Here is a 10,883-nt window from a genome sequence, read left to right as displayed (position 1 = left end):
TTCGGAATTTTGTGACATAGCATACTGGTAATGATTTTAATTATGATTTTTAGAAAATTGAATCAATTTTTGAAAATGAGTTTTAATACCTTTAATTTGGAAAATAGGATTGATTTGTAAAATAGTCAAAATTGTGAGTTTTTAATAGTCAATTAAACCAAATTTTAAAAATCAACCTAAAATAAGTTTCATGTTAGTTTCTTCCCCAATATTGTGTTTGTCATCCCTTGATTCTCTCTTGCTATTTCAATCAATTTTGAACTCCAAATCCTAGCTCATTTTGATTTCTATCACCCTTCAGCCTTAAACCTTTATAAATGACTAAGAAAAACACTCAAAAATACCATAGTTGCTCCATTGTCAAGCTTTCGAGTTTTTGATCAAACGCTCAGTTTTTCGTCAACTAAGGTAACGATTCATCTTCCTATTAGTTTTAAATGTAATTTAATCTTTAAAACCAAGTGTTTAGCCATTAAATTGTATGTTTTAAATAAAAGTCAAAAATTGGATCGTTAATGGTGGATTTCGAGATTTTGCATAAAAATGTGATATCAAAGTATTTTTCAACTTGTTTTAATGTGATTATAAGGTTCTAAACTTACTTTAAAGTTTCGTTAAAGGATTCTTGAGTTTTAATGAATTCTCAGAAAATAGCCATAAAACATGTCAAAAAAGTCGATACTATGAATTGAGTATTTTATTGTATTTTAAAGGTTGAGAATTAGTCTTAGGTGAATTATAAGATGAACGGAATTTGTTTTAGGCGAAAAGATTAAGTATAGATCGAGATATTCAAATTTAAAATTTGTTATGTTAAAGGTTTCGGTTACCTGAGAACTTAGTTTAGGCTTATGTTTTGTATGCTTGTAATGAGTCCTCGACTGATTTTTGGATGTATTGTTGTGTGAATTTATTATGTTGAAGTTTCAAATTTGATAGAACCTTCTATGAGTAGAGATAAAGGCAAGGAAAAACTAGTTTGAGTTTTCAGCTTTCGGTGAAACTGTAATTGGTGAGTGTTTGGGATAATTATTTGTGGACATGATTCAATGTGTTATTTGGGAATTTAGTAGTAGCCTAAACCCCTACTTTAAATTCCGAGTGTAAGCTTTCTCATACCTATATTATCTTGTGAATAAAGTGCTTATGTGTTTGTGAATATGTGAATTGAGATGAGATGTTATAACATGTGATATGTGGTTATGATAACTGTTGTGAAAGTGCAAATTTGTACGTGTTATGTATATGTTAAATGTTAGTGACAGTGTTTTGCTAAAGATGCAAATATGCAGTGATTGTGAACGGATAATCGGTAAGTGATATGTGTTTGACTTCAGATATGTTGGCCTTATGATCTTGAAACCTTTGGATATAGTTGGCATGCCATAGGATTGTGAGTACTCACCTATGTATAGTGATTTTGGGAGTTGAGGCTCTGGGACATGTTGGAGGGAAGGGAATGTGAGGGAAAATAATGAGTGTTAGCTTTATGCTTCACTTTCGGGACATGTTTGATTCTATGAGTTTATGTTTGGTGTGTTAGAGATACGCATATCTGATGAGTGATGATATATCTCACTTTTATGTTTCATAGCTCAAGTTACAAATTATCTTAAAATGTATATATGTGCAGTGTGATATATGTCTAAATGAGTATGTGGTTTCTATGCAAATTTATCTTAACTTATTAATATGTGTGTATTGTGATGCGTGATTATATGGCGTGCGACCATTATGCAATTTTTCTATAAAGATGTTTTGAATATTGTAATATATGCTTGAAGGTTAGGTAATTATATGTGTAATAGGATATATGCTTAAAAGTGAATATGTTTACCATGTAAAAGAACTAATAATAATGCATGAGTAAGTATATTATAATACTAAAGTTGGATCTGTTAAGTTTATGCTATATGGTTTAGGGATGCTTGATGAATTGTTTACATGGTAGTTGTTCTAGGCATTCACTAAGCTTGTTAAGCTTACCCACTCCTTTATTAAACTTTACAAATTAGTTGTGTGCCAGTGTGAGCTGTGTAGTTCCGAGAGGTGATCCAAGCAAGACTTTTGCATTATTTCATAGGTGTTCTATATTTATTTATGTTTTGGGGAATGAGGCAATTTGGTAGACTTTTTATAGCCCTGTTGATTTCTAGACATTATTGTTGGTTTTTGGTTCGGTTTATAAGTATTACATGTTATTGTTATGCTTGGGTTCATGAACTTAAAGATGGATTGATGTTACTTGCTCAAACACGATGTTGTGAGATTGACCTGTTAATTAGGCCGTTTAATGATTATTTGTCAAAGTAATTGATGCATGATGTTTAGGAACTAAATTTGAATGGATTAATTACATATGTATGCTACATTTTTGAGGTCTGGAGTAGAGGTATCGATAATCGAGTTTTAAAATTGATACCTCTGTGTTTTGAAATGTGTAGGAAGTCAGAATAGAGATTTGGTATCGATACCTTGGCCCGAGTATCGATACTCGTGGTGTAATTATTGATACTTTGCAAAAGGTACTGATATTTTTCGATGTTTTGAAATTTGACGAGAAACAGAATGCAAGTTTGGTATCGTTTTTCCAGGTGGTATCAATACCACTTAGAGAAAATATCAATACCTTAGTGTCAGTATCAATACCTATAGACATAGTTTGAGAATTTTGCTAAATGGACCTTATGCATGTTCTAAATTATTTATAAGACTAATTATTGTAAATTTAGCATGTAGCAATGGTAACTATCTTGTATGACTGACTTAAAACCTATATGTACAATAAAATGATGGACGTTTTGATTTCACTGAGCTTTCTACTTGATGTATGTGACATGAAACGGTGGTGTGGCATCTCGGTATTCGGCTTGGCGTCTAGGCCAGGTATGGGGTGTTACAATTTTATTTTATTAAAAGAATACCATATTTGAAATAATATCTTTTTTTGAAAATGTGATATTCAAATTAACATATTTAACTTTTATCCAAAAATATCCAAAATAATATAAGTTATTATATTAGTAAGATTAAAATTGTGAAATAAATAATATTTTAAAATTGATATTTACTTTTATCAAACAATATAATTATATTTAATACTTAATTTTTACTAACTTACCGAACAATTTTCAAAAATAAATTTAATACTTCTAAAATTTAGTACTATAAATTCAACACTTAATTTTTTTCGTTATCAAACAACACCTAAAAAGGCAAAGGAAGATAAAGATAACAAAAGATTGCGAACTAATTAGAATAAATATAGATGAAAGTCCATACATTTATACATGTAGGACTCAAACTCGAGAGAAGAATCCACATATTTACACAAATAAGACTCGAACTTGGGTTTAAAGTTTTTAAGACCTCAACTTTACCATTTAACCAAGATCTTATTAGCAATTTATACAAGATTTAAATTGTGAATTATTTGTGCTAAATTTCAACGTTGTTATTTAAATTTGAATTTACAAATTTACTTTGAAATCTATGTTCTTTTATTATTTACTTTAAATTAGAATAGTATTATTCAAATCTAAATTAAATAAATTATCAATCAGATACTAAATCTAAAGTAAATAAGTTCATTTTCAAATATTTAAATATGAATATATTACCGCAAAAGTAAAGTGAATTCATATTATGAACATTCGACTTCAAATCCGTTATCTACAAAATAAAAATAAAAATCGAACAAAGGATATCTAAAATTAATATATAACAGTTAAACTATCTAAATTTAAATATGATCAAAATTAGTAAAACAAAAACGAGAGTAAATTATATCATTAGTCATTAAACTATAAATAAGTTTTTATTTTGGTTACTTAAACTATTCGAAAGTTTTCATTTAAGTCATCAAGCTGCTCAAAAATTTTTATTTAAGTCACTAGATTAAAAAAATTTGAACAGCCCACCGACTTAAATAAAAACTTCGAATAGCTCAATAACTTAAATTAAAACTTTTTAATAATTTGGTGATCAAATTGTATATTTTTTTAGTTAAATGACCGAAAACGAAAACTTACCCATAATTTAATGATTAATGGTGTAATTTGCCCAAAAATATATCGAATATCCAACAATGTCTCAATTTGCACTATCCACCGTCATACCAACTACTATGGATCGCAAAGCAAATAGACCTTTCAGCTCCTTCGGCCAATAGTAATGTTCCAAATTGCCCTTCATCTGCTTTTATTGTTTTCAAGTTTACTTAGGTTACATGAGCAAGCCCAACTCTGCGGCATTAGTTAATTGAAGGTTTTACATGTATTTCAGCACATTTACTCCAAAGCCATATCCGACAAAAGTAGCAATGGCAATGCCAAAAATGCCAGCAAGAATACCAGGAATAATCATAGAACTCCACCCTTTGGCCGTAGCCATTCCGGATGCCGTTGTAGGACCTCCAACATTGGCATTTGATGCTATAAGCAAGAGCTTTAGGTCGAACTTAAATAGCTTCCCTAGTCCCAGAATCAATGCCAAATGGATGGAAATCTGAACCAGAGCAAACATGAATATACTGGGTGCTGTTCTGATGACACTCCATATGTTTCCACTTGCACCCACCACAGTGAAAAACACCTACATAAAACACACACACACACACACACACACATATATCATTCCCAAAATTGAACATACACCAACAAGAATCAGTGCTTTGTACAATGATTGGTTACCTGCATCAAAATTAGAGCCATAGCCTCCCCAGATGGTGCAAGATGACCAAACTGGGTAGGAAATACAGTTGCCAGAATAACAACAATTGCTGTAACTGCAGGCAGGATACCTCCCGGAATGCCAAAGTATTTGGTAAGATACGCACCAAGTTTGCAGATGGCAAAAGATACTGCAAGAGCTGTTGCTATCTTTAGGACAGGAAGTTTGCCATCGGATTTAGATCCCTCACCCATTGCAACATCTGGCTCAAGTCTAAACAACTTTAATCAGATTATACAAATTTTGAAACAATACCACATTATTCTACAAACTTAAGCAGTCACATTTGATGTAGCTCATACATTTTCGTAATGAAGATGAAGAGATTGCAAGTCTATGAAATGATACAAACTGAGAAGCATTGCAGACCTTCAGGTGATGTTGAAGTCTCGGCAGGTACTTTCGAAGCCAAGGCAAACAGTGTTGTAAAATACACTGCACAGATAACATTGTCTGCAGCTAGTCCAGCAGCTAAAACAGATTCAGAAGTTTCAAGGGCATTTGAAATGGCAACATAATTGACAGCTGAACAACATCAGCAAAGTAACTTGATCAGTTGATGTAGACAAGGAAACAGGAATGGGATTAGACAAGTAAGAGGAAGATTGTATTTTGTTCCCTCCACACAAAAAATGTCCAAATTAGTCCCTATGCATTAAATCAATAAGTAAATTGGTCCTTTTTGTTAAAATTTTCATCCATTTGTACGACTAAAAACTGGCGTGGCTGATGGAATATCCAGATAGTGACAAGTGACGTGTCACATGTACCTCATGTTGATGTATAGGGAGTAGTTTTTAACTATAAAACTGGATGAAATTTTTAAGAGAAAGACCAATTTGTTCTTTGATATAACATATGGGGACTCATTTGCACATTTTTTGAGTAGAGTAGACAAAATGCAATCTAATTTCTAGTACAATGGCCTCCATGGGACTTTAACCGATCAAATACAAACATAGAATAGGCTTGTAGGAAGTGAATGAATAAATTACCTCCGCCAATATGCCTACCCATGAGGGCAGCAGCTATCTTCCAACTATCTTGACCAAGTGCTCTCATCGGCACTATCAGATACGCCAGTGCTGTTCCAACTGTTGTCGCCACTGTTTGGCAAAAATAAGGGGGTTAAATCGCTAGCAAAGAATGATGAAATTCTGCTATCAGACTTTGTACTTTGCATAAGTTGTGGATTTAGTATATGTACTTTAATTTAGTCATTTTCGGTCCCTATACTTTTAGAATTCGAAAATTTTAGTTCTAATCAAATGGTAACTATTAAATTCATTAAGTTCAGTTATTTTTAAAATTTAATATATCAAACATATTATTGCATGTGTAATGCCATGTCAGCTTATTATTTACACGTATTACTCGGAAAAGAATCAGTTAATGGATTTAACAACTATCATTTGCATTAGGACTGAAATTTCGAAATTTTAAAAAAATAACAAGTAAGAATGATCCAATTAGAGTAGATGGACAAAATCTATAACTTTAGGCATAATATAGTACTAATAGCAAAATTTAATCAACATATTTAACTATTACCATTTTGGTCAAGACTAAAATTGATCAAATTAAAGTAAGAGTTACAATTCCTAATATCAGGGTTTGACTGCAAAGAATTGCAGAGAAACCTGCTAACCCAAAATCATGACCCTGAAAACAAGTCAAACCAACCGATAAATTGAAATGGCCATCAAGACTGGAGGGAGCGGAATTACCTGATCCCAGCAAGAAAGCAAGAAGAAGCTTCCCTGTTGACTTAATCACACGTCGCAAATCTGCTCGAAACAACAACAATGGAACAGCCAATGGGAGCAAAAACTCCTTTACTATTGAGTAGACTTTAGCTTCAGAAGAAATTATCCCCAAGTTACTAGCAGCAAGACCAATCAAAGTACTCACTAGCGCACCACTCAATGCACTTCCAGCCTTTGTGTTCTCTGACCTTCAAGTTCAATTTATCGAATAATCATCTTTAATACCCACAAACTATTCTGAAGAAAATAATATAAAAAACCCATTGCCTCCAAAAATTAATTTCTTTTAGAAATTTCAGAGAGAGAGAGATTACCATAAGCCGAAGGCACCGGTAGCGAAGAGAGCAGTCCAGGTTCCCCATTGATCGTTAGGAGAAATGAGAGGGCAGTTCAACTGAGATTTGACAATAAGGGTTCGGGTAGCATCAGGGTTTTTGTCCAACCATTTAGGAGAGAGAAAAGTTTGGGTTCTTTTAAGAGGTAGCAACCTTGACAACAACAATGATGAAGATGAGTCTTCGGAAAATGAACCGCTAAGCCCTGAGATTGAATTGATTTTTTTGGGGAAAAGCCGTGAATTAGAGTGTTGGAGCTCCGGATATTGAAGCCAGGCGCCATTTATGTGCAGAAATGCAAGTTTTGATGCCATTTTCGTTCGAGTCTCCGGGATAGTGGACTTGAACGATGTTTCTAACTGTTGTAGTAGTGAAATCTAAAGCACATCTGAAAATGATTTTTTTAATTTGTATAATAACCATTTAATCCTCAACACTTATACATTCTATTAATTTGGTTTTAATTCTAAATAATTCAACAAATTTAACCATCCATATTTTTAAATTCTATCAATTTGATTCTCAAATGCTTCTTCATCGATATTGGAACTATAAATAAGATTAATTGGTTTTTGTATTATGAATATTTTATGCAAATGGTTATTTCATTCATTTAGGTTTAATTCATATCAATACTTGTAAATGTATGGTCAACATTTGTAGGTTAATGAATTAATTGTTTAATCTGAGAAGAGGTAATAGTTAATAGACAAAAGACCTAAATGGTGCATATCCTGTCGATATCGAAAGATGATTGTTATATGCATAAACTGTATAAATGCTAGAAAGGGTGATTTCTAGGTTAGTTTTAACATAGGCATATGCAGAATAACTTAGGGACATAATAAGACTTTGAGAGAAGCATATGCCTTAATTAAAATTTGGTTTAATGATTTTTCATATTGTCACGATCCTTTGTGATATTCCTTTTATGATTGCCAATGAACTTTTGTTAAGTGAAATACTTGTTCTAGTCTATTCATGTTATGTTTTATTAAATCTTGTGTTTAATCTTTCTGCTGCGATTGTTTTTCTACAAGGTATGTTTTTTTATTTTGTGGGTATCTGAAATCTGACTACATCCTTAACATTATTTTCAACTCTCATCAACAATATTTTTCTTTACTCATTTTCTACCAAATTGTTTTATAATTAACTTTGTAATTAGTTTATACAACAGTACTTGTGGAGACAATAACTCTTTACTTACTACTTGTTACTTGTACGACTGTGTACACTTGCATGTAATCACGTGACACAATCACTCTACTAAGAATAGAAATAGGGTCAAATTTGTAGCACCTAGCGTAGATTCAACTGGTGCTCAACAACCTAGGGTTGATAGAGGCGGTAACGAGGGGCAAGGCGATGCAAACATACTTCATGCTATAGCTGATGTTCTTCAGAGAATGGCTGGAGCTAGTCCTACGGTAGTACTTGTGCCTGTTGTTCGACGGGCTCCAATTAAAGAGTTGCGGAGGTATAGTGTTACTGAATTTCTAGGAGTTAAAAGGGTTGATCCATCAACGGGCGAGACGTGGCTAGAATCAATAACCCGAGTACTTCAATAACTAGGGTGTAATTCCCGTGAGAGTGTTACTTGAGTTGTTTCTTTGTTACAAAGTGAAGCTTATACTTGGTGGCAAACTGTTACGCGTCACATTCTTGCTGGTTCTATTGATTGAGAAATGTTCTAGTAAGAATTCCAGAAAAAGTATGTCGGGGAACTATACTTAGAGGATTGAAAACAAGAATTTCTTCTACTGAAACAAGTGAACTATCTGTGGTAGATTATGAGCAAGAATATCTGCGACTTAGCAAATATATTTTAGAGCTTATAGCGACGAAAGAGAAGAGTTGTAAATGTTTTTTTGCGTGGGTTGCATGACGAACTCAGAACACAATTGGTAGAATTGAAGATAAAGGAATTTGATGATTTGTTAGAGTGGGGTTGAATTTCGTTTTATAATCAACAATATTTCTACTATTCTTTGCACCTGTTTATGCTTTGATTGACCCTGGTTCCTCTCATTCGTATATTAATGTTGATCTGGTTAAATCTGGGAATTTGAGACTTGAAATGTCGAAAGTAGCCATGTCTATATCAAGTCCTTTGGTTGACAGCGTTAGTTAATCAAGTTTGTAGGCGTTGCCTGTTAGAAATTCAAAGCTTAACATTTTTGGTAGATTTATTGATTATGCCTTTCGACGATTTTGATTTGATCTTCGATATGGATTGGTTAATCGAGCATGGAGTGATTTTGGATTGTCGTAAGAAAAATTTTTCTGTTCAGGGCCCGAATGGTGAGATCATAAAAGTTAATGGCGTCAGAACAAGTGGATCAACTCGGATCATTTTGTCTATTTGAGTTAATAAACTTATGAATCAAGGTTGTGAATTTTTTCTAGCTTATGTTATGAATTCGAACACTGACGATAACCAATTGAGTAAGATTTAGATTGTGTGTGAATTTCCTGATGTATTTCTCGAGGAATTGCCAAGATTACCACTAGATCAGGAAGTGGAATTTGCAATCGAAGTGTTTCCTGGCACGACACCAGTATCAATTACCTCTTATCATATGGCATCGATAAATCTAAAAGAATTGAAAGTTTAGTCGTGAGATTTACTGGACCGCGACTTTTTATGCCCAAGTATATCGCCTTGGGGAGCTCTAGTTTTGTTCATTAAAAAGAAAGATAGTTCAATGCGAGTTTGCATAGACTATCGACAACTAAATAAGCTGGCGATTGAGAATCGGTATCCCTTACCTTGTATCAATGACTTATTCGATTAGTTGAAAGGAGCTTTAGTCTTTTCTCAGATTGACTTGAGATCGGGTTACTATCAGATGAAAGTAAAAGTTAGTGACGTACCTAAAATGATGTTTCGTACGCGTTTTGGCCACTATGAACTTTTAGTAATGTCTTTTAGTCTAACAAATGCTCCTGCAACATTCATGGATCTCATGAACTGAATTTTCCAACCCTACTTGGATCAGTTCATGGTAGTATTTATCAATGACATTTTGATTTATTCAAACTTAGAGGTTGAACACGAGCAACATCTTAGAATTATTTTGCAAGACTTGATAAAGAAACAACTGTACGGGAAGCTTAGTAAATGTGAGTTCTAGATACCTGAAGTTGTATTTCTAAGGCATGTCATTTTCACAGATGGGATTCGAGTTGATCCGAAAAAGATTAAGGCTACTTTACAGTGGAAAGCACTGTGAAATGTGTTAGAGGTCCATAGTTTCCTTGGTTTGGCTGGTTACTACTGAATATTTGTAAATGGTTTTTTGAATATAGTTATATTAATGACAAAACTACTACAAAAGAATGTGCAATTTATGTGGAATGAACAGTGTCATGAGAGTTTCAAAAAGATGAAATTAATGTTAAATGAAGAGGTGATCTTAAATTTGCCTGAATCGGGGAAAGATTTGTGGTTTATAGCGATTCTTCCTTGAGTGGTTTAGGCTGTATTTTGTTGTAAGATAGAAAAGTAATTGCGTATGTGTCCCACCAACTAAAAATGCATAAACGCAACTATCTGATACACGATTTAGAGCTAGTCGTTGTTGTTTTGGCTTTTGGAGGCACTATTTGTATGGTGAAAAGTGTTATATTTACACCGATCATAGAAGTCTTAAATACCTCCTAACCCAAAAGGATTTGAATTTGAGATAGTGTTGTTGGATCAAAATTTTAAAAGATTATGATTGCCTTTTTTATTATCACCCTGGTAAATCTAACGTCGTAGCTTACGTGTTGAGCATAAACGCAATAGTTGAGTTGCAGGTGATGTTCACTCAACTCAGTATTAGCAGTGATGGTAGCTAATTGGCTGGGTTGAAAATCAAACCAGTGTTGTTCGAGCAAATCAAAGAGGTGCAGCTTGTTGATACCAAGTTGTCTGGGAAAAATAAAATGGCTTAGCGTGGCACGATAGAAAACTTCCATATTGATGATCATGGTTGTTTGAGGTTTCGTAATCGAATTTGTGTTCCAGATGTTGTCGATTTAAAAGATTTAATAATTTTTGAAG

General features: G+C 33.2%; 1 protein-coding gene across 1 annotated transcript; it reads right to left on the bottom strand.

The window, feature by feature from the left end:
* Window positions 1-4,174: 4,174 nt before the first annotated feature.
* On the bottom strand, window positions 4,175-7,210 carry LOC105798567 (uncharacterized). Its single transcript, XM_012628684.2, has 6 exons — window positions 6,812-7,210; window positions 6,459-6,685; window positions 5,727-5,837; window positions 5,101-5,256; window positions 4,692-4,933; window positions 4,175-4,593 (listed from the first exon to the last, which is right to left on the bottom strand). The coding sequence occupies exons 1-6, from the start codon at window positions 7,144-7,146 to the stop codon at window positions 4,270-4,272; spliced, it is 1,395 nt and encodes a 464-aa protein (XP_012484138.1). The 5' UTR covers window positions 7,147-7,210; the 3' UTR covers window positions 4,175-4,269.
* Window positions 7,211-10,883: the final 3,673 nt, after the last annotated feature.

Source organism: Gossypium raimondii, chromosome 9 (assembly GCF_025698545.1).
Source record: "Gossypium raimondii isolate GPD5lz chromosome 9, ASM2569854v1, whole genome shotgun sequence".
NCBI classification, from domain to species: domain Eukaryota; kingdom Viridiplantae; phylum Streptophyta; class Magnoliopsida; order Malvales; family Malvaceae; genus Gossypium; species Gossypium raimondii.
Note: the sequence above shows the minus strand (reverse complement) of the source record. Positions and strands in the feature narration are given on the sequence as shown.